The following is a 23,822-nucleotide window of genomic DNA, read 5'->3' on the forward strand; positions in this document are numbered from 1 at the left end:
ATCCAGGCGAGAATGGAACATTGCAGATGAATTGAAATGCTAATGGCAATAATGGATTTGGAAAAACAGCTTCAAAGTGCTCGGTGACTCTCAATAGTGAGGTGTAATTGGAGACCAATTTTTTGGAGAGAAGTGAATGGGAGAGTGTTAACAAGAGGGGAAAGAAAAGGAGGTATATTGTGGAAAAGAGCAGAAAGTCACTTGGGATGTGCTTCTAAATACCATTGTTCCTACTGACAGCCTGTATCACTGTAATAAATTCTTAGTGCTAGCACCTTTGGGAAAACCCTCCTCTTTCAGTTCACAGGCATTATCTCAGCTTCAACTTTTAAAAAACACTGGTGAATACAGGCATGATTTGGGGTAAGTTAATACTGTGCTGCCAAGCAGTTGCATGTTAGATCCCCAAGGCTATCCTGAAAGACACAAATTAAAAAAAAAAAAACTTTTAATCTGGTATTGGGCTGTAGTCAGTTAACAATATTGCGATAGTTTCGGGAGAGCAGTGAGGGGCTTGGTCATCCATGTACGTGTATCCATTCTCCCCCAAACCAGACTAATTTTTAAATTTTTTGCTGTTTTAATTTTTTTTTAGGAATGCGTTATAAGCGAAGAGGAGTGGATAAAAATGGAAATGTCGCAAATTACGTGGAGACTGAGCAGTTAATTCACGTGCATAGTCACACTCTGTCGTTCATTCAGACACGAGGCTCTGTGCCCGTCTTCTGGAGCCAGGCTGGGTATAGATATAACCCAAGGCCTCGGTTGGACAGAAGTAAGCCCGCCAGTTATTTGGTTTGCAAATGACGATTTCAGAGGAGATGTTTTTAAAATCCTAGATACTGCATAGGTTTGGATTTATTTTGCCAGATAGTTCATTGAAGATGGTAGCTGGTACACTGAGATTTAAAGGTGATATAATAATCTCAAAAGCATTAATAATAGTGGTTGCTGACAATTTAAGTAATTAACAATAAAAAATTGCCAAGTAGAGCATCGCATAGCTTATTTCACAGATTTTAACTTGTTGTTTCTTTGAAGAATACTTTATTATAGTGCTTAATTTTGGAAAAGTGTAAATATAGCCAGTATGTGTAGAAGCAGGAAATACCTTAATAAGACAGTGTCTTCATGGAATAGGTAGAATCTCTTGTCAGATGTTTGCTGTGAAAGGTTTGTTGTTTGAAATATTAAGGATTTAATTTCTTCAAGTATTTTAACCAGAATAGCTAAATCATATTAATCTAATTAGATTACTCAAAGGGGCTGGTTTTAAAATTGTTTACAGAATATTTTTCACTCAAAACTTAATTCATATTTGTGAGACTTCAGCAAACTTTAATTTTTAATATCCTTGCTTTAAGGAGGTTTTATTAATTTATTATAAACTACATGGAACATTTTCTGACAAGTTGGTTGAATATATAGATAAATGCCATGGTTTCATAGTTGACATCTTCAGTATGTTTCAGTTTAGTCTAATTGGGGAAAAAAGAGAAATCTTCAGCTTAGCATTTCATTTAAAAATACTAGTTTTAGACAATCTTAGTTACATTTGGGCTGTCAGTGTTTAAAGTAAGAGTAAAGATGAAATAGACACTAAACTCCGTCTTAAACATGGGAAGGAAAAACAGATTTTGTATCACTTCTTCGTAGGTGAAAAGGACACGGTTGCCTATTTCTGTGCCCATTTTGAAGAACAACTGAAAATTTACAAAAAACAGGTGGGATTTCATCTGTAGTAATGTGTTCCTTCATATTTTTAGAAATGGTTGTGCATCTGTTTAAATTTCATGAAGATAACAACATATGGCTCATAATTAAGTAAAACGGCATTTGTCATGAAGTTAAGAAACACATAACCTAAGAGTATTCTTTAACAATTATTGAGTCAGCTACTTTAGATTGTTTTTAGATAAGATTAGTCTACTATCAGTTATCGCAATCTGAGATATATCTAGAGTAAGATATGAAAGGCATCTTTCAGGTCCACCTCTTTGAGGTAACAATTAGAAATATCCTTCAGTATCTTTTTTACTCTGCACACCTTTCTTATGTATTCATACAGTCAATATGAGATATGTGAACATATAAACCAAAATCATTTGAGAACTGTTGGGTGAAATACAATTTCAATAAGATGACCAGATTTCATATAGATTAATATAAAATAATCAGTGACTCTTCTTATCTATTAACAGTGACCAGTCTGATGGTATAATGCCATGGGATTCGTTTTTATAACCACAGAACAAATAGGAAGAAATAGCCTAAAATCTATTGAACATACAAAAAAGATAGCATATATATGAGGGGAGGGGGCTGTTGGGGGGGAAGTCTACTGGAGAACATAGAAGAAAACCTGAATAAACGGAGAGACAATACCATGTTCCTGGATGGAAAGACTCAATATCGAATAGACTTCAGTTCTTGCAAAATTAATATATAAATGTTTTGCAGTCCCAAAGACAGTCCCAGCAGGGCAATAAAAAGGAAATCCTCACATTGGAAAAAATTATATAAAGTGTGAAAAGAAGAAATAAAGGCAGGTAACTGGGGAAATGAGAACTGCCACACATAGATGGAGATCAAACCAATCAATCCTAAAGGAAATCAGTCCTGAATATTCATTAGAGGGACTGATGCTGAAGCTCCAGTACTTTGGCCAACTGATGTGAAGAGCTGACTCATTGCAAAAGTCCCTGATGCTGGGAAAGATCAAGGGCAAGAGAGGATGGGATGGTTGGATGATGTCACCATCTCGGTGGACGTGAATTTGAGCAAACTCCCAAGAGCTAGAGAAGGACAGGGAAGCCTGGTGTGCTGCAGTCCATGGGGTTGCAAAGAGCTGAATATGATTTAGCAACTGAACAGCAGTAACACTTCTCTGGGAGGAGCATAAATTGCTGTGGCCATTTTTGAATGGTATTATCAATCAAAATAAAATACGCTTATACTGTTAGTATAGTAATTTGCTTTTTGGCCCTACATGCCATATACAGAAATCAGTTCTAAATAGATACGGATCTAACTATGAAAGGTTAAACAATAAGCATTTTAAAGGAAAATATTGCATTTAGACTATCTTTTGACCTTGAATCTTAAATAAGGTTTTAAAAGAACTGTAATAAAAAAGTAGACTTCACTAAATTTTTGATTCTTATTAAAACTTTATTGAATTATATATTTTCAATATGAAAACACTACAAGTGGTATATTATTTATTAAAATGAAAGATTTTAAAAGTACCAACCATAATGAAAAATTGGTAATTTGATTTTACTAAAATAAAGAAATTCTTGATTATTAAAAAGCACCATTAAGAGAATGGAAAGGCAATTCAGAAAGTTGCAGAAGACATATATATGACAAAGGGCTTATATCTAGAGTACATTAAGAATGCCTTCAAATTCATAAAATGTGTACAACCCAAAGACTTCTGGACAAAAGACTTAAGCAGATTCTTCATGACATAGGATAGTCCAAGTACAATAAACAGGACAAGGTACCCCACTTTGTTTTAATCATTGGAGAAATGCAAACTAAAACCACCACTCACACACTAGGATGACTGAAATAAAAAAGATGGAAAATACAAGTTTTGTCAAGGATGTGGAAGAGCCATAACTCTAATACAAATTAAACAAAAAACTAAAATCTCCCTGAGAGAAACATGTTCAATCCAGGAGGCATGTATAAACCTCCTTTATTGCAACATTAAAAAAACCCTAATTGTTCATTAGGCATTCAATGGATAAAGTACAGCATATCTAAAGTGTTGAATACAAATAGTTAAAAATGCTGAGATGCATCTGTGTGTACTAATGTGAAAATATCTTAAAATCATACAGTGGAGTGAGAGGAAAACTATATAACAGCATATGGCATGTTACCACTTAAAAATCCTACAAAATAAAACTGTGCCGTTTATACATATGCAGTTCTCTTCCATATATACGTGTGTTCTCACCTACATATGGCATACACATTTTCTTAGGGATGTGCTTGGGTGGCCCGAAAGGGTACACTTCAAACTTGTAGCAGGAGTTACCTTCAGGGAAAGCTGTGGACTAGGTGTGCTCAGGAAGGATGTGACCTTTATGCACATTTGAATTTTTTACAATCTGAAAAAAATTTCATGTATTTGCAGTATGTGTAGTTAGAAGTAGTACTGTGGGCTTCCCAGGTGGCTCTTGGAGAAGGCAGTGGCACCCCGCTCCAGTACTCTTGCCTGGAAAATCCCATGGACAGAGGAGCCTGGTGGGCTGCAGTCCATGGGGTCACTAAGAGTCGGACACGACTGAGCGACTTCCCTTTCACTTTTCACTTTCATGCATTGGAGAAGGAAATGGCAACCCACTCCAGTGTTCTTGCCTGGAGAATCCCAGGGATGGGGGAGCTTGGTGGGCTGCCGTCTCTGGGGTCGCACAGTGTTGTACACGACTGAAGCGACTTAGCAGCAGCAGCAGGTGGCTCTAGTGGTAAAGAACCCGCCTGCCAATGCAGGAGACACAAGAGCTGTGGGTTTGATCCCTGAATCAAGTGCCAAAAAATCCCCTGGGGGAGGAAATGGCAACGCACTCCAGTATTCTCCCCTGGAAAATCCCATGGACAGGGGAGCTTGGCAGACTACAGTCCATGGGTCTAAAAAGAGTCAGACACGACTAAGCTCAACAGAGCCAATAAGTAGTATCACCTACTTACAGTGGTAACACCTAATTGTTATAAAAATTGAAGTATGTAAAGAAAGTAGAAGAAATAACCTCTTGACCACCCTTCCTGCTCCCTGCTGACTTTCATGACCTGTTTGTACACATCAATCTTACGGGCGTAGGTATTAGCAGTCACCTATTCCTCTCTAACAGTACCCCAAGGGTATCCTTTTACCCATCCTCATCCCTTGAGTAATTGTCCTGGGAGGTGGTCCTATGGTTGGTCTGACTCAGTCATGGTGTCAGTACTGTTGCTCTTGCCTGTGGTTGGTATAGGTGTGGGCCAATGTATGTTTTTGGCACTTTGACCAACGAGGTCTGATGTGAAGAGAAGTCTACTGGGAGGCTCCAGGCAAGATTTCCTACTCTAATAAAAAGAGATGCAGGAACCCATGGTTCCTCTGTGATGGTTGTGTCTGGATTTGACTGGTAACTGCTGCAACTTTAACCAGGCTAGTTCATTAGCTTGAAGATTGATCAATATGTGAAAGATGGTAGAACAAAAGAGCTGGTATTGGTAACTACTGAATAAAGCAGTTCCAGAACCATGCAACCTCCAGACTTCTGAGGTTCAGAACAGACTTCTGTCCTGAGATTTGAGTCAGGGATTTGTTATTTGCAGCAAAGAAACATCTTGACACGTGCATATATATGCATTCAAAATTTAAGTCAAAAGAAGGCTATAAAGCTATACCATATACACTGTTCTGCAACTATTTTCACATAGTAGCTGATGGCTATTATTCAACCATTTCTCCACTGGTGGACCTATAGGATATAGTTTCTGCTTGCTATTCTAAAATTCCCCAAAGAAAATCTTTTACATGTTTTGAAATATGTATGTGCTTTATAGACTGAATTTCTAGAAGTGATATGGCTGGAACACACATTCAGTTCAGTAGCTCAGTTGTGTCTGCCTCTTTGTGACCTGATAGACTGCAGCACGCCAGGTGTCCCTGTCCATCACCAATTCCTGGAGCTGGCTCAAACTCGTGTACATCAAGTTGGTAATGCCATCCAACCATCTCATCCTCTCTCGTCCCCTTCTCCTGTCTTCAATCTTTCCCAGCATCAGGGTATTTTCTGATGAGTCAGTTCTTCGTATCAGGCAGCCAGAGTATTGGAGCTTCAGCTTCAGCATCAGTCCTTCCAATGAATGTTCAGGACTGATTTCCCTTATGATTGACTAGTTTGATCTTGCAGTCCAAGGGATCACACATTAGATTAACTTTAGGTTGATACCCACTACTCAGTTGCTTTCAAAAAGATCTTTCCAGTTTATTCTCTTAGCAGCGAGAGCCGTTACCCATTTCTCCACATATTCACCATGCTGTCCATATTTAGTATTCGGTTTTTGCCTGTCTGTAGATTAAAACTGGTTTTCTGTTTTAAAATTTACATTTCGTTATTAACAAAGTTGCAAATCTCATGTATATTGGCTATTTGTCTGTTTTCTCTTCTGAATCCTTTACCTGTATTTTTCTTACTGAATTTATAGCACTCTATATTTTAATGGTTTTTGTGTTGCAGGTGTATTCCCCTAGGTAGTCCTCTGTTTTTCTTAATGTTTGCTTATACTGTCATTTGTACACAGAGGTTTTAAATGTTCATGTTGTCACATCTGTCCATCTTTTTCTTTATGCTCTCTGGTTTTTATTATGCTTGGAAAGTCCTCTGACTTTCCCATGTTGGCATGGGAAAAATCATGCCAACATTATTCTTACCTTTTTATAACTTGAAGAAAAAATACTTAGATCATTGATGCATCTAGAATTTCTTTTATATATAGTGAAGGGGCTAACTTAAGTCCCCCCCATGTAAATAGACAGTTATCCCAATATCATTTATAGTATGCCACTATGGAAACAGTGTCAGACTTTATTTTTGGGGGCTCCAAAATCACTGCAGATGATGATTGTAGCCATGAAATTAAAAGACACTTACTCCATGGAAGGAAGTTATGACCAACCTAGATAGCATATTCAAAAGCAGAGACATTACTTTGCCAACAAAGTTCCGTCTAGTCAAGGCTATGGTTTTTCCAGTGGTCATGTATGGATGTGAGAGTTGGACTGTGAAGAAAGCTGAGCACCGAAGAATTGATGCTTTTGAACTGTGATGTTGGAGAAGACTCTTGAGAGTCCCTTGGACTGCAGGGAGATCCAACCAGTCCATTCTAAAGGAGATCAGTCCTGGGTGTTCTTTGGAAGGACTGATGCTAAAGCTGAAACTCCAATACTTTGGCCACCTCATGCGAAGAGTTGACTCATTGGAAAAGACTCATGCTGGGAGAGGTTGAGGGCAGGAGGAGAAGGGGATGACAGAGGATGAGATGGTTTGATGGCATCACCGATTTGATGGACATGAGTCTGAGTGAACTCCGGGAGTTGGTGATGGACAGGGAGGCCTGGCGTGCTGTCATTCATGGGGTCGCAAAGAGCCAGACACGACTGAGTGACTGAACTGAACTATAGTATATTACAGTATAATAATATATAGTATCTACAGTATAGTCTGTGTATAGTATAGTCCATATTCTCTGAGAATGATATCATCGTAGCTTAGATTCCTCAGTGTTCATACGTCTGTCTTGGCCATCTGTCTTGTTCTGTTGAGTCGTTCATTTTTCTGCACTCATACCGTAGTTTTAATCACTAGATTTAACCTATATGTTGCTCTTCAGTGGGACAAGTCCTTTATTGGTTTTCAAAAATTTTCCCATATTATTCACTTTTCCAGAAAAACTTTAGAATTAACTTGTGAAGTCTGTACAAAGATCCTGTTCAAATTTTGACTGGAATTGTTGAGTGTGTAGATTAACCTGGGGAGCCCTGACATCTTTACAATGTTGAATCTTGCCATCCAGCACCATGGTGTCTCTCTCCATTTACTCAGGTTTTCTTTTATGTGTTTCAGCAATGTTTCATAGTGTCTAACATGTAGGTCTTTTATATTTCTTTAAAAATTATTCTAGAGATTTAAAATATCTATCATGAAGGAACTTACGTTTTCGATTTGTGTTCTGATAGGTTATTGCACCTGTATAATGTGTAAAACTATTCTTGCCATTGATGTAAATTCTCATAAACCTAAGTGTAACAAATGAAAATCTTAATTTTATAAGGGAAAAAACTGATGCTTGAGTGGATTAATTTCTAAGTCTCGGTACAAAATATTTCTAAAACATAACTCTAAATAAATTCAGTGAAAATCATGAGTCTCAGATCTGATTAACTGAACTTTTTCTTTTTCCCCACTCTCACAGGTTATTATTAATTTGGTAGACCAGGCAGGAAGAGAGAAAATAATTGGTGATGCTTACCTGAAACAAGTGTTGCTCTTTAACAACTCACACCTCACCTATGTTTCATTTGATTTCCATGAGCACTGGTAAGATGGCTTTCTGAAAAATTGTATAAATCTTAATTATGTTGAATTGGTTCCTAGTGCTTTTCAGGTCAACTATATCGTACTACTTTTCTGTCTATTCATTCTATTAATTTTTGAGAGTTTGATATTGAAACTCCAAATAAAAATCTTAATTTCTCTACTTAAAAGAATTATAATGTATAGTATAACTTTGTTCTGTATTTTCCAAGTCTCCTGTAAATGTATTATCATACTTGCATAATTTAAGAAAGAGAAAAAAAAAGATGGTTTCCTGAGATGAGTTTTGATCAGGTCCAGTATTTGTAGTAGTTGCTGCCACAGAGAAGGCAATGGCACCCCACTCCAGTACTGTTGCCTGGAAAATCCCATGGATGGAGGAGCCTGGTGGGTTGCAGTCCATGGGGTCGAGAAGAGTTGGACATGACTGAGCAACTTCACTTTCACTTTTCACTCTCATGCATTGGAGAAGGAAATGGCAACCCACTCCAGTGTTCTTGCCTGGAGAATCCCAGGGACAGAGGAGCCTGGTAGGCTGCCGTCTATGGGGTCGCACAGAGTCGGACATGACTGAAGTGACTTAGCAACAGCAGCTGCCACAGAGACCTTAGTTTTTCATCTCTTTTTTATTGGGAAGAAAATCTTGTAGGAGATGATCATTTCTTAGTTCCATTTTCATATTGGTTTTATTTTGCCTAAAAATTTAAGTTAATTCTTCTTGAAATATTCAGTCTTTTTGTTCCAAAATGACTTCAAGACTTAGAGTTCCTTTTTTTCCTTTTATCCTTCACTTAATTAATGGAGCTTTTTCTTTCTGCTTGAGTTTGAGCCTGGCAGGAATAATAGCATTCCCTTACTTAAAACTCATTCTGCTGGCTCGTCTTCATACTCCGTTAGTAATAATGCTCTCCCTTGGGATAAGTTCACTGGTTATCTGGAAAACAATGATCATTTTGATGGTAATTTTAACTTGTGTGTATTCTGAAAGCACATTTCTTTTGTCATAATCCTGGCTCTAGTGTTGGTTTATTTACCTAAGTATTGGAAACATTGGTGGGGAAAGAAGCTTGCAGCGGCTGTGATCTGTTTCAGTGTATTCTTAATCATATTTTCTTTCATAATGCAGATTACTTGTAAATATTTATATAATTTCCCATATAATTTAAGGTAGTATTAATCTCACATTTACAGTAATAATTTTAATTTTTCCAAGCAATCTTAGATATCATATCTTAAGCTTAAAAAATATTCTTAAAGATGTTTTTCTTTCTTTTGGCATATATTTTAGCCGAGGAATGAAGTTTGAGAATGTCCAAACACTAACAGATGCCATTCATGACATTATTCTTGACATGAAGTGGTGTTGGTAGGTATTTCATAAGAAATCAGTTTGACAAAGTCTTGGTCTGTCAAATCATATGTTTTTTGTCTAGTACCAGTAAGCGTTAAAATAATAGCAGTCTTGTTTCTCTTCCAGATTCCTATTCTCCTTTTCAAAAGTATTAGTCGTTAGGCGTTGTTAGCTTTGAACAGGAAGAAGGTGTCAGATGATTGACACAAGGGAGCAAAGCGCTCTATTACTGTCCTTTAATTCCTTCGAACCCTTTGTCCTCTACATTTCTTCTTGGTCCCTAACGTGGGAAGGAAGGCCTAGAGGTATTTGGTCTCAGTTTTGAGACATTTAAAAATTGCTGGAGAAGAAAGATGTTTCTCAGACTATAGGAGGGAGAAGTAGGAAGGAGAAATTGGCTTAAAGGACAGAAGAGAACATTTGATTAGATTTTAAGGCCACAGGTGGCCAGAGGAATTAGATGAGTGAGGCAAGCTTCATGATTCCACCCTGGGTGGTAGAGTGAATTAGTCTGTACAAGCTCATTTAGATGCATTTCTGCTTGAAGTCAAAAAGCAGGGAACAGGATGTTGTTTTAAAGTGCCTTCTGGTTTTAAATGTGTAGATAAGAATAGCTGGGGTTGTGTCAGCTCTGCCTAGTAATTGTGTGACTCAGGAAAGTCATTCTGCGTCTCAGTTTTTTTGTTTTACTTCAAAATGAGGGTAATATCTTCCTAGTCAGGTTATTGTATAAATTAACAATAATGTCTACAAAGGTCTCAGTAATGCCTGCCACATGATATTCCAAGCAAATAGATAACCAATGTTGCTGTTGTTATCGTTATACTATAAAGAATTGTGGGTTTTGAGAACTTTTAAGTTTTTCCTATTGTAAAGTAATTCCATACTGTTTTTGAAAAGGGTTGATCAAGCTGGAATAATATGTAAACAAGAAGGGATTTTTCGAGTTAATTGCATGGACTGCCTGGATCGCACCAATGTGGTCCAAGCTGCCATTGCACGAGTGGTCATGGAACAACAGGTAATTTGGAGTCCACTGGATTGTAAATATTCATTTCTAATTTTTTCACTTGTAAACAAGTAGCTAAAATCTTCCTGCCATAGAACATTTACAGCATGCAACCATCCTTGTTGCTTTAAAACCTGGAAAGTACAACCTTTGCTAGAAATCAGTTGAATCAGGTGGCGTTTTCTTAAGTACTCATTTTAAAAACGTGAGGCCCAAAATTTAATAATGTAGTGGGTGGCACTGTGTAGTCATTTACTTTTTTCTCTCAGCTACACACCCTCCCGCCTGTTCTTGGGGCACGGGTCTGCACACCACCTTTCTGCTCGACCACCTGCTTCCATGTCAGGCTCTGCCAGTAGGGGCTTTCAAGGAAGACTATGAGGCTGAAGGAGGGAAGAGGGACACGTGTGTTCACCTGTCTTATATTCCCATCATCAGCACCCTCTTTGGGGCTGTGAGTCCTTGGCATCACAGAACCAGCCTCTTCCCTTTGTGCCCCAACCCTCCTGGTGGCATCTGTTTCCTGTAGTTATTACATCTCTCACCTCTGTGTCTCCTTTTAGATCTCTCATCCTTCCAACACCTGGGTGATGAATTCCCAAGGTTGATATTCCTCTCATGTTGGTTGTTTTGTTTTCCTGATAGAACCTTGTGACTGTCCTTAGAGGAAGTCTTCTACTGTTGCACTGAAGCAGCTAGGCTTTGGTGATGAAGCCCTGGCCCTACCACATACTATGTGTTGACCCCATGCAAAGAACTCAACCTCTCCAAACTTTTCATTTCATCCATAAAATGAGGGTACTAAAGAGTATTGATCGCATAGACTTGTTATGAGGAATAAATGAGATCATTTATTTTAGAAAGCTCTTAGCATATGGCACCAGACTTAATCTTTACTGAGTACTTACTGCTCTGCTACAATTAATGTTTTTGTTGTATCCAAATGATTTTTTTGATAGCTTCACTTCGTAGCCACATTTAAAAGAAAGATACAATAGTATGAGTCTATACATTAAAAATGACACCAGGATGGTATGAATGTTTTATTCTATTTATTCAGATGTAGCAGTTCATAAAGCTGTCTCTTAAGTGGTACTTTACTTTGAAAAAGTCTGAAAACATTTCTTGAAGGGTCCTAAATTGTACATGCATATGCTTCCTTTTCTCTGCAATATATGTTTTATACTATGATTTCCTGGCTTATCTGCAGTTAATCTACCAATGCATTCATTTTAGCTGAAAAAATTAGGTGTGATGCCCCCAGAGCAGCCATTACCAGTGAAATGCAATCGGATTTATCAGATAATGTGGGCCAACAATGGTGACTCCATTAGCAGACAGTATGCTGGGACAGCTGCTCTGAAGGTAAGTATCTGTAGCCAGCATCTGTGGGTCATTCTGTGGGACACAGGGTGTGGTTTAAAACCAACTTGGTTTTTGAGAGAAAAGCATGTGGGTGGTAGGTCTATGTAGTTGACTCTGGAATGTTTGGGCAAGGCAGGGGTCACACTTCCAAATTCCTGCGGGTGCCAAGTCGTGTGACTTGAACTGGCCACTCATTAGCTTAAAGGGAGAGATGGGCAATGTGTACCTGAGAAAGAGCATATGACGACTCACTCAGGAAGGTGCTGTTCTGCTACTTCTAATGGGCTAGAGGCCCAGGGTTGCCAGAGCTCCCAGTTTTCAAGGGAGTTTGGAAATCTAGAATTTTATATGTAATAGTTGGTTTTTAAAACTTTATACAGACAAAATAAAACGTGTCAGTTGGTGGGATTTGGATCCCTAGTATAATTTGCCTCCTCTAAATTTGAATCCCAACCCTGCCTCTTACTACCTCTGTGACTATGGGCAAATCACTTAAATTCTCTGTGTCTGTCTCTTCATTTATAAAACAGGAATAATTCTAGGCCCACTTCAAAAAAGTGGTGTGGGATTATATGAACTTATACGTTAGATCTTAGATCGTTCCCTGACACACAGTAAATGGTGAAGAAATGTTTTATTATCTTTTTGTGATTGTTTTACATAAAGTCTTTTGAGGATCCTACCAAGCTGATCTTCACAGAATTTAATGTAAATGTAAAATACAGTCACTGGTTACTAGATACTCCCTCTCTTGGCAATAGGAAGTGGTTGAATTAGTTTAAATTAGGTTTATAGTTATTTTTCTTCAAGGTAAATAGTTTACCCCAGAATATTTGTCATAACAAATCCTGAATAAAATCCTAAAGACTCCACCAGAAAACTGTTAGAACTAATAAATTAATTCAGTGAGGGTGCAGGATACAAAATCAACCTATGAAAATTGGTTATTTCTATATACTAATATAGAAAAATATACTAATATAATTTTCCAGTACTCTTGCCTGGAAAATCCCATGGACAGAGGAGCCTGGTAGGCTGCAGTCCACGGGGTTGCTACTAGTGGGACACGACTGAGCGACTTCACTTTCACTTTTCACTTTCATGCATTGGAGAAGGAAATAGCAACCCACTCCAGTGTTCTTGCCTGGAGAATCCCAGGGATGGGGGAGCCTGGTGGGCTGCCGTCTATGGGGTTGCACAGAGTCGGACACGACTGAAGTGATTTAGCAGCAGCAGCAGCATATACTAATAGGGATTATCTAAAAAAGAAATAAAACAATCCCATTTATAATAGCATCAAAAATAGTAAAATACTAAGGAATAAATTTAAACAAGAAAGTAAGAAATCTGTACACTAAAAACTAAGACATTGATAAAAGAAATTGAAAGCACAAATAAGTGGAAGATAGCACAGGTTTATGGCTTAGAAAAATTAGTATTAAAATATTACCCAAAGCCATCTTCAGGTTCAGTGTAATCTCTATCAAAATTCCATTGGCATTTTCTACTAGAATAGAAAAAACAGTCCTAAAATTCATTGGAAACACATGAGACCCCTAACAGCCAAAGCAATCTTGAGAAAGAACAAAACTGGATGCATCCTACTTCTGATTTCAAACTATATTGCAAATTTGTAGTAATCTACACAGTATGGTACTGGCATAAAAACAGGCACAAAGACCAATGGAATAGAACTGAGAGCCCAGAAATAAACCCACATGTGTACAGTCAATAATAATTTGACAAGGGAGCCGAGAATAGTCAATAGGGAAATGATAGTCTCTTCACTAAATGGTGTTGTGAAACTGAAATATTCACATGCAAAATAATTAAACTGTACACCATTCACAAAAATTGAATTGAAATAGGTTAAAGACTTAAATGTAAGACCTGAAACTTTACTCCTTCAAGAAAACATAGGGAAACATTTCATGACATTGGTCTTAGCAATAATTTTTTTGACTGACACCAAAAGCACAAGAAGAAAAGTAAAAATAAACAAGTGGGACATCAAACAAAAAATGTTTCCCATAGCAAAATAAGTAATCAACAGAATGAAAAGATAACTCATGGAATGGGAGAAAATATTTGCAAACCATATGTCTGAGAAAGGGTTAATATCCAAAATATGTAAAGAAGTAATGCCACTCAATAGCAAAAAAAAAAAAACAAACCCCAAAACTGATTTTAAAATGGGCAAAGGATTTGAACATTTTTCCAAAAAAGATATACAAATGGCCAGCAGGTACATAAAAAGGTGCTCAATGTCAGTAATCCTCAGGGAAATGCAAATCAAAACCACAATGAGCTGTTACCTGTTGGGATGGCTGTTATCTAAAAGGCAAGAGATAACAAGGTTGGCAGAAAAGTTCACCCCTGTACATTGTTGGTGGGAATGTGAATTGGCATAGCCATTATGGGAAATGGTAAGGAAATTCCTCAAAACATTAAAAACGGAACTATCATATGATCCAGCAACCCTATTTTATAAATATATATCCAGAGAAAATGACATCAATATCTGGAAGAAATACCTGTACTCTTGTGTTCATTGTAGCACTATTCACAGTAGTCAAGATCCGGGAAGAACCTAAGCATCTGATGCCGAATGAATGGCTAAAGAATATGTTGACAAGGGAAGCAGCCATACAAAATTATATATATATATATATATATATATAATGGAATATTCAGCCATAAAAGGAAGAAAGTCCTGGGATTTCTCTGGTTGGTCCAGTGGTAGGGAATCTGCTTGCTAGTGCAAAGCATACAAGTTTGAACCTGGTCCAAGAAGATCCCACATGCCAAGGAGGAACCAAGCCCATTTGCCACAACTCCAGAGCCCACTGGGTAGAGCCTGTGAATGGCATCTACTGAAGCCCAGGTGCCTAGAGCCCATGCTCCACAACGAGAGAAGCCACTGCAATGGGAAGCCTGCACACAGCAGTGTAGACCTAGCGCAGCCAAAAGTAAATAAGTAAATAGTTTATTTATTTAAAAGAAGGAAATCCTGACATTTTTAGCAACATGGATGAACCTTGAGGGTATTATGTTAAGTGAAAAAGTGAAATCAGACAAACAGAAAGACAAGTCAGTAATGCATGATCTCTGAACTTCCCTGGTGGTGCAGTGGTTAAGAATCTGCCTGCCAGTCAGTGCAGGGGACACGGGTTCAATTCTTTGTCCGGGAAAATCCCACAGGCCATGAAGCATCTAAGCCCGAGTGCGTCAACTACTGACACTGGCCCCTAGAGCCCATGCTCTACAATAAGAGAAGCCTGTGCACAGAAACTAAAGAAAGCCTGCGCGCAGCAGCAAAGATGCAGCACAGCCAAAATAAACAGAATGCATGAGCTCACTTGTGTGTGAAATTTTAAAAAGTCAGACTCACAGAAACACTGCGACTGATGGTTACCAGAGGATGGGGTAAATGGGGAGAGACTGGTCAGAGTACAAACTTATAAGTTCTGGGGATCTAAAGTACAGCATGGTGACTATAATTTACAATACTATATACACACACAAAATATCATATTGTACACCTTAAACTTATGCAGGGGTACTTTTTAATTATACAAAGCTGGACAAAGAGGAATACTTTTTTCCTTTGATATTAAAATTCTTTGGATGCAGCATTCATGTCTCTCTTTTCCATAATAGATTCCTGTTGCTAAATTAATATTTTCTGTGAATGACCTAATTGGCAACATGTTCTTCCTAAATTGTCAATTTTAGGACAGGGCCTATTTCTAAGATTGCCTTGAATGGAAATAGTGGGGTTGGTATGGGGGAAAAAAGAGACTGTGCTTTCCCTACCTCTCTAGAGACTTGCTCTGACATCTTTGTTGTGAAAACCAAGAGAAACAAAACAATTAAATCTTCATTGGATCATTCTACAGGGATTGTAATGTGCAGCAAGGTATGGAAACCTTTGCTCTGTCTGTATATACACACAACCACCTACACAGGTTAAATACGGTTGTAATAAACTCTAGGGAACTGTCCACATTTTCCCACGTCAGATATTTGTGTGTTTTGAATATCATACTAGTTGAAGGCTTGAAAATCTTTTTTGTTTTGTTATATATAAGTTTTGACCTATAAGTTCTAGACATTCTATAGACTGCCAAGAATGGCTTTACCTGAAAGCACCATCTAACTGTGAAGGTGGATAACACCAATAGCGTGTTTATTTGACATGCTTGGATCTGAGTCAAATACTAGTAGATATTTTAATTACATTATTTGGAAATTGTAAAAGCCTATAGAATTCCAGTCTCAAAAGCCCACATTGACTTCAGGAACATTTTTGTGTTTGCATAAATTGTCAAAGTGACTTTTTTCTTGACAGGGTGACTTTACAAGGACAGGAGAAAGGAAGTTAGCAGGAGTTATGAAAGATGGTGTTAACTCAGCAAATAGGTACTACCTGAATCGATTTAAGGATGCTTACAGGCAAGCTGTTATAGGTAAGGAACACAACTGTCTTTTTTTTTAATTTGTTATACTTTCTGTGACTAACATTTTACAGTAACCAACTTCATTAACGTAATCCATATGTTTTATAATACACTTGTGTTTCTCCATTGAACATCTTACCCAATAAATCAAATTTTTACAAGATTAGAATCGGGACAGATTTTTTAGGCTGGAGTGGCAAAAGAAACTGCTCATTTCCTTACATATTTGTCAGTTTTTTATTCATGTAACAGAAGGCAAGGTTGAGGCTCCTGGATTATGGAATATGGTGCCCTAAAACCTCATCAAGTAAAAACTCAATATTCTGTTTTCCTATTACTCAAGCCTGAGAGATAAAACAAAATGATTTTCTTTCTTTGATGTTTATCATGTGTTCTTGCTGTGGACAAATACACTATCCTTCCTTATAAGCATGATTTAACAGGGTGTTAGGATATCAGACTATCCTAACCAATTCTTATCATTATTTAAGAAAAAAAATGGAGGGTGAATTGCCCAGTGGAATTCATGCCACAGCATAGTTTTTTTTAATGTGACTTTAATTTCCATGAAAGTATTACCTTTTAGGATTAAAGTAAATGTAGAGTATTCTGGATTAGAACCGAACATAATAGCTTGACATATGGTCTCTAGGAATATTTTTAAAGTCTTATTTTTTTAACCTAATTATTTATTATATATGAAATAGTAGGGCCCACACATAGGCAATTTAGGAATTTGAGAAGTCTGATGTAATTAAGTTTGGTTCATTTGCCATAGACATGGTATATACTGATAGGAAAATTGGATTTTAGCAGTTTTTTAAAGGAAAAATTGATACATTTTTTTCTAGCAATTCAGTTAGGTCACTGAGGACCCAGATTCTGTTCCTTTCTCATTTTGACCATGAAAAATATCAGCTTCATCCTAACCCTGAAGCTAAATCTCTTCCAAGTTTGAGAGAGACGGGCTAGTAGCAGTCTGGGCTCACTGCTTCTCCATAAAAGGCCAGTGGTTGGCAGTTCTCTCCCAGAAGTCTACTGTCCCAAACGCATGTAAGGAGTGGGATTACAATGATTTTGTTAATAAGCCTTGAGCTGCATCCTACACCAGGAAGACGTGAACTTGTCTATTCAGTTCCTTTGCTCAATTTAAAATTGGCTTGTCTTTTTATTATTGAGTTGTAGGAATTCTTTTATTATTGATAGTAATTAGTAATAATTCTTTTATTATTGAGTTGTAAGGCTTTCCTAGTAGCTCAGTTGGTAAAGAATCTGCCTGCAATGCAAGAGACCTGGGTTCGATCCCTGGGTCGGGAAGATCCTCTGGAGAAGGAAATGGCAACCCACTCCAGTTTTCTTGCCTGGAGAATCCCATGGACAGAGGAGCCTGATGGGCTACAGTCCCTGGGATTGCAAAGAGTCAGACAGGACTGCAACTAGCTTTCACTTTCAGGAATTCTTTATATATTCTTGGATACAGTTCCCTTATAGATGATTTTTAAATATTCACTTCTACTCTGTGGGTTGCCTTTTAACTTTCATGGCATTTTCCTTTAAAACACAAAAGTTTCTAATTTTGATGGTGTCCAGTTTGTCTTTTTGTTGCTTGTGACTTTAGTTTCATATGAAAAAAAAAAAAACCTATGCCTAGTCCAAGGTCACAAAGATTTATGCCTGTTTTTTAAAATGAGTGTCTTATTGTTTTAGGTCTTGTATTCACTTTTGCTTTTGAAAAATGTATTAGTAAACTAAGAAGATGATAGATATCAATACTTTCTACTCTAGATTTGATGCAAGGCATTCCAGTGACAGAAGATCTTTATTCCATATTTACCAAGGAAAAAGAGCATGAAGCTTTGCATAAGGAAAATCAGAGAAGCCACCAGGAACTAATTAGCCAACTCTTACAGAGTTACATGAAGTTACTGCTGCCTGATAATGAAAAGTTCCATGGTGGCTGGGCCCTTATTGACTGTGACCCCAGGTAAGTTGGAGTTGTGTCCTGGTGACTAATGTCCTTAAATTTTGGATGTTAAGCTGTCCTAATTATTGCTAGCAGTTGTCCATAAAGCTGTGGGCATGGATGCAAAGTGCATGGCAGTTCTCAAATACATGGCTGGTACTAAGGCAAGCTGACAAGGCACTCAACTTCAGCTGTAAAATTAAAGGGGCACTAAAAAACTCAGTAATGAGGTAAAATATGATAATGTAATATCTGACTTTTTAAAAACCCAAATTGTGAAACTACAATTCAAAGCTTGTTTCATGGGTCCTCCCCTGCCCCCAGCCCCAGCTCATGCCCCGGAAGCTAGGTTTATTGTATTAATGCACAGAACCGCGTGCACCAGGAGGTTTAATGATGCTCATTACTTTGATGGGTTGTTAAGTGGTCCTGGTCTTTCATAAAATAAATAGGCCAACTAATACTCTACATTCTTTTTAAAACAAAAACCATCCACTTTCAAGTGGTTCTTTAAAATATCAGCTGAATGGCAGGATCCAAATTTATCCACCAGATTGCTTGCTTTCAGGCTAAAATCTAAAATTATAATTTTCAATATTATGAATCAGAAATACTTCAGAAAATTCTAAACCAAGCTTTGAGGGTCAAAGGGTCTATTTAGATTTTATCTTTTTTTACATTTTGTATGTTTTTTAATAAAAGGGGCATAAAACAAGCTTTCAAGAACAATAGAATGGAAGGGAGTATTTACATATATGATAATGAATAAAAAATGATACTGACCGTAGGTTCATAAGGAGTCCTTCCATGACTTCAAGTTCATGGATTATTTCGCTTTGATAGTCAGTACTGTGGTGCAGAGGTTAAAGTGTCTGCCTGAAATGTGAGAGACCTGGGTTCAATCCCTGGGTCGGGAAGATCCCCTGGAGAAGCAAATGGCAACCCACTCCAGTATTCTTGCCTGGAGTATCCCATGGATGGAGGAGTTTGGTGGGCTACAGTCCACGGGTCGCAAAGAGTCGAACACGACTGAGCGACTTCACTTTCACTTTCACTGTATGTATGGATGCAATTTTTGGACTCGTAAGAGATGAGGTTTTCTGCCCATTTGAATTTCCAAAGTTAATTACATGTCTCCATCTTTTTTGTTGTTGTTGTCGGATATTTATTAGGCTGCCTTGGGCTTTAGTTGCCACACATGGGTTCTTCATGTCACATGGGAGCTTTTGTTGTAGCACGTGGACTCCCTAGTTGTAGAGTGAGGGCTTAGTTGCCTGACCAGGGATCGAACCCATATTCTCCATAGTGCAAAGTGGATTTGTAACCACTAGACCACCAGGGAAGTCCCTATATTGCCATCTTGATTAGACAGTTCTTTAAGAACTGTCCTTCTTATGAGAGATACTTTGTGGTTATCATCCTTTCTATTACTGCTAAAATTTCTTTAAATTTGCTACTGGTATTATCATTTGCAAGGCTTAAAGATTTTCTGGATGGTGGATAGTTTTCCTTTTCTCTTGAAGGCAGATGTTTGGAAACCTGCCCTTGGGCTATCTGAGGTTGCTAGAGAGCCTTTTTACAGTCTGTCTACTGAGACAGAGATGTGGACCCAGAACAGGTGTCCTGGTTGAGGACAGCAAGAGTAGCTCTGGGAGTGGCTTTACAGGCTCAGATCCTGGACAGCGTGTGGTGGCCTCAGTCCCTCAGGCTTGGGGGTGCAGCAGTTTGCACCTGTCTGCCTCCAGCTGCATGTATACTTTTTAAAAACGTGTATGTGTGTGAAGTTGCTTCAGTCATGTCTGACTCTGAGACCCCGTGGACTGTAGCTTGCCAGGCTCTTCTGTCCATGGGATTCTCCAGGCAAGAATACTAGGGTGGCTTGCCGTGCCCTCCTCCAGGGGATCTTCCTGACCCAGGGATCGAACTTGTGTCTCTTATGTCTCCTGCAGCGGCAGGGGGTTCTTTACCACTGCTGCCACCCAGAAAGCCCCCAAATACCTTCATTGAGATGTAATTCATATAGCATACATTTCATCCATTTTAAGTATGTAATTGGGTGGTCTTTAGAATATGCTCGGTATTGTAAGACCATCATTTTGGTCAGTTTTAGAACATTTTTATCACCACAGAGAGAATCCTTGTACTCCATCCCCACCCTCATCCCCTAAGCAACCACTAATCTACTTTTCTCTCTCTGGATATGTGAATTCTGGACACTTCATATAAACATAATCATTAATATGTGGCCTTTGTGACTGGCTTCATTCCCTTAGCATAATGTTTCATGGTTCATGGGTGTTGTGCCATGTAGCAGAACTTCATTCCTTTTCATGGCTGAATAGTATTTCATTGTATGGATAGACCATGTTTTCTTTTTTTACTCTTCTTTTGGGCATTTATGTTTCCACCTTCTGGCTCTTCTGTTGCAAACAGTGATGTTGTGAATACTTATAAACAAGTTTTTGTTTGAACACCTGTTTTTCTTTGGGATATATACCTAGGAGAGGAGATTGCCAGGCTACTATGCTTAACTTTTAAGACACCACCAAACTATTTTCTTTGGTGGCTGCACCATTTTACATTTCCACGAGTAATGTGGAAGGGTTCCAGTTTTTCCATGTCCTCACCCACACTTTTTTTTTTTCCTTTTTTCCCCCATGTTTTCTTTTTTTATTGTAGTCATCCTAGTGGATGTGAAGTACTGTCACATTGCCGTTTTGATTTGCATTTCCCTCATGACAAATGACGTTGAAGATTTTTTCTTGGGTTTGTTGGATATTTGTATGTCTTCCTCAGAAAAATGTCTATTCAAATACTTTGCTCATTTAAAAAACTGGGTTGTTTTGTTGTTGTTGAGTTGGGCCACATGTTTTTGTCAATAAAACTTTATAGGAACGTAGCTGGGATTAGGGTGAGGCAAGCGAGACAGGGTTGGACAGGTTGCAGAGTCGGATACTATCTTTATTTGAAATGTTGGATGTTTTGTTTATCGTTGTATGTTTGCATTAATTTTGATTTTTTAAAAATACTGCATTAAAAATCCGTTGATGTCAGGTTTTTTTGGCACCCCCATAAATTTTGCGCCAGAAACCAGCGCCTCACTGACTTCACTGCAGTTATGGTCCTGTTTAATTTTAAACATATGGCAGAAAAACAGTTACGGCAAGCTGTTTACAAATGCTTCGTCCTGCGCAGGCAGGAAGAATGGCTGCCCTTCCCTTTTCCTTTATCTCCCAGGGCTCCAGTTGGAACTGTCCTGCCACCAAAAAGGCCCACCCTCGGGCCTTTTTATGTTAAATCCCCGAGCACAGCTCAGTTAATTCCCCGCAGACAGCCGCTGGCATACACAGATCAGATCTCCTGGTTGTCCCGTGGCCACTGCTGCCGCAGGGAGAGCTGACTCGAGTGACAGCCCGTAAGCGCCGGGTGGTGCACTTGTGGCTGAAGGAGGAATATTTAATGTGACAGGAAATCGGGGGACCGTCCAGGTGCCCTTCAGCATCTGCACAAAGCCCACTCTTTATTTGGTCCAACTCGTTCTCGCTTTTTCTTACACCGAGAGCAGCTGACTACTGGTACTCGTGCTAGTGCTCACGAGGCGCGCGGCAGTGCGGGGAGGCGCTCAGTCACGGTGCCGCAAGCCCCCGCCAGTGGCTCTCTGGGCAGGAGGGACGGCTCTTCACCAAGGTGTTTTTGCATGCACTCTCCCCGGGCCCCCGCCGGACCCGAGCCTGCCTCAGCTTCCGTTGGGGATCGGGGGCCGCACCCTCCTCTGGACGTAGGCGGTGCTGGACGGGCTGCGCCTGCGCACTGGGCGCGCACCGCGGCGAGCGTGGGAGGCGGAAGTGCGCCGTGTTTGGGGGCGGGACTTGGCGCGGCCGCGCTGCAGTTGCCGCAGTGGCTGCAGGCGTGAGGTCTGGTACAGGTGGCTCTGACTGAGCTTCGACTACTTGACGGACGGACTGACGGACTGACTGACCGACCAGATGCCGCGCTCCCACCGGCCTCCTCCAACCGCTCAGCGGCAGGCGAATGCCACAGGCAATGCCGCCGGCAACGCGGCCGAGCCCAAGCCCGAAGGCGGCAGCCTGGCGACCACTTTCAAGATTTTTCTCCTTTTTGCAGGACTGATGGTTAAAGTTCCTGTGGGGTTGTATTTTTCCTGCAAATTGCTGCTCTTCCAAAGCCTCCTGTTAATGTCCCCCGATGACAGTGGCTTTTACGCGACCATTGTCGCGGTGGTGGGGCTGCATGTGGTGCTGGCGGTGTTTGTGTTCATCGTGTGGAAGGAGGGCATGCCTGACTGGCGGGAAGAGAAAAACGAGTAGTGCAACCCTTCCCTCCGAGCTGCAGCCGAGGGGGGGGGCACCAAAAGGGGTTTGCTTTCGTCTTTTTTTTTTTTTTTAATGGGGGTTAGGTTTTGTTTATTTCTGTTTAAGTGGGGCTGAGGGTGGTGGGGAGGGAAATTAAGTATTCACTGCAGCTTATACTTAAGTAAAACTGCGGGTGGGGGGAGGGCTGACTTCTTTCTCCATTGCCTGTGACGTGCCAAGTGCTTTTTCTTTCTAGACGTAATGCTTTTGACTTGAGATCGTGTTTGACCAATGTAAATATTCGTGTCAAAATAGAAGCTATGATAAAGTAGCACTACTTAGTAGGTGTAGAAATTTTTTTCATATTAAACTACGTGTCGTGACGTAATTTTTATGGCTTGGCTCAAGCGACAGTTTTAAGAGCGCAGGTAAGCTCCAATGCGCAAAACTAAATTGTATGTTACGGTGTTCGTCTGCGTTATTCTCGGTGAGGCTGCCAAGATTGTAGAATAGATGGTTTTCTCTTTCCAGTTGGTTGGTTAGTTATTGCTCGTATTTTGGATCAATCTGTGTATTAATTGGGTTCTGACTTCTTCAATCTAATTAGTTGTATTTGAGGGCATGTTTTTGGTGAAAATTGAGGTCAGTTATTTTAGATTAAAATTTTTCCAGTTATGGTGCAACAAGACGCCCCTGATGTAAAATACTGCAATTTAAGATCTTGGTGAAATTTTCTCTGCAGTACCTGTTAAACAATGACCTCATTCTTAGGCAGATTATGTACGTGACTTTACTTAAATTCCATCTACTAGTCATTTTTCCCCCTATTGTTTTCCGTTTGTTTTTCAGTAGCATTTGGTCAGTTTTTGCAAATAGCTATGAAATTCTAAGGTATTTCTATTCTAAGATAGAAATATCTACTCCAGCAGTGGAATTTTGAGAACCAATATAAGTGTGCAGATTAATTTTCATCTTTTGATTGGGAAGCTGTTTTAATAGTAGATGAATATTTGATTAAGAGGTTGAGTTCAGATTCTGCCCATGTTACCTGTTGAGTATTTTTGGATTTCATAAGTTGACCTTTTTTAAAAAAGTATTTGGTTTAATGGTTCATCAGTACTCGGTTTCTAACCCTTACAGTGATCTTTGACTTTAGAGTGGAGATAAAATACAGCAAAGTGGACTTAGAATAAGGAAATGTTTACTCATTCTCTAAAAGCTGTGTAAATTAATCTGTAGTTAAAAAAAAAAGCAAAATAGTT

General features: G+C 39.1%; 1 protein-coding gene across 4 annotated transcripts in view; it reads left to right on the forward strand.

Moving 5' to 3' along the window:
* The window catches only part of INPP5F (inositol polyphosphate-5-phosphatase F), a 91,451-nt gene that overhangs the window by 60,893 nt on the left and 6,736 nt on the right, over positions 1–23,822 (forward strand). For 2 of the 4 annotated variants that reach the window (XM_040254869.1, XM_040254871.1), the window contains exons 8-15: positions 596–775; positions 1,657–1,724; positions 7,978–8,102; positions 9,388–9,465; positions 10,351–10,471; positions 11,696–11,824; positions 16,176–16,293; positions 18,070–18,268. In XM_040254869.1, the coding sequence (XP_040110803.1) occupies positions 596–775; positions 1,657–1,724; positions 7,978–8,102; positions 9,388–9,465; positions 10,351–10,471; positions 11,696–11,824; positions 16,176–16,293; positions 18,070–18,268 (1,018 nt within the window). Of the gene's footprint in view, positions 1–595; positions 776–1,656; positions 1,725–7,977; positions 8,103–9,387; positions 9,466–10,350; positions 10,472–11,695; positions 11,825–15,648; positions 15,744–16,175; positions 16,294–18,069; positions 18,269–23,822 lie in introns of those variants that run through there. The other 2 variants (XR_005723547.1, XR_005723548.1) reach the window with 2 other exon arrangements.

Source organism: Oryx dammah, unplaced genomic scaffold (genome assembly GCF_014754425.2).
Source record: "Oryx dammah isolate SB20612 unplaced genomic scaffold, SCBI_Odam_1.1 HiC_scaffold_14, whole genome shotgun sequence".
Classification (NCBI taxonomy): domain Eukaryota; kingdom Metazoa; phylum Chordata; class Mammalia; order Artiodactyla; family Bovidae; genus Oryx; species Oryx dammah.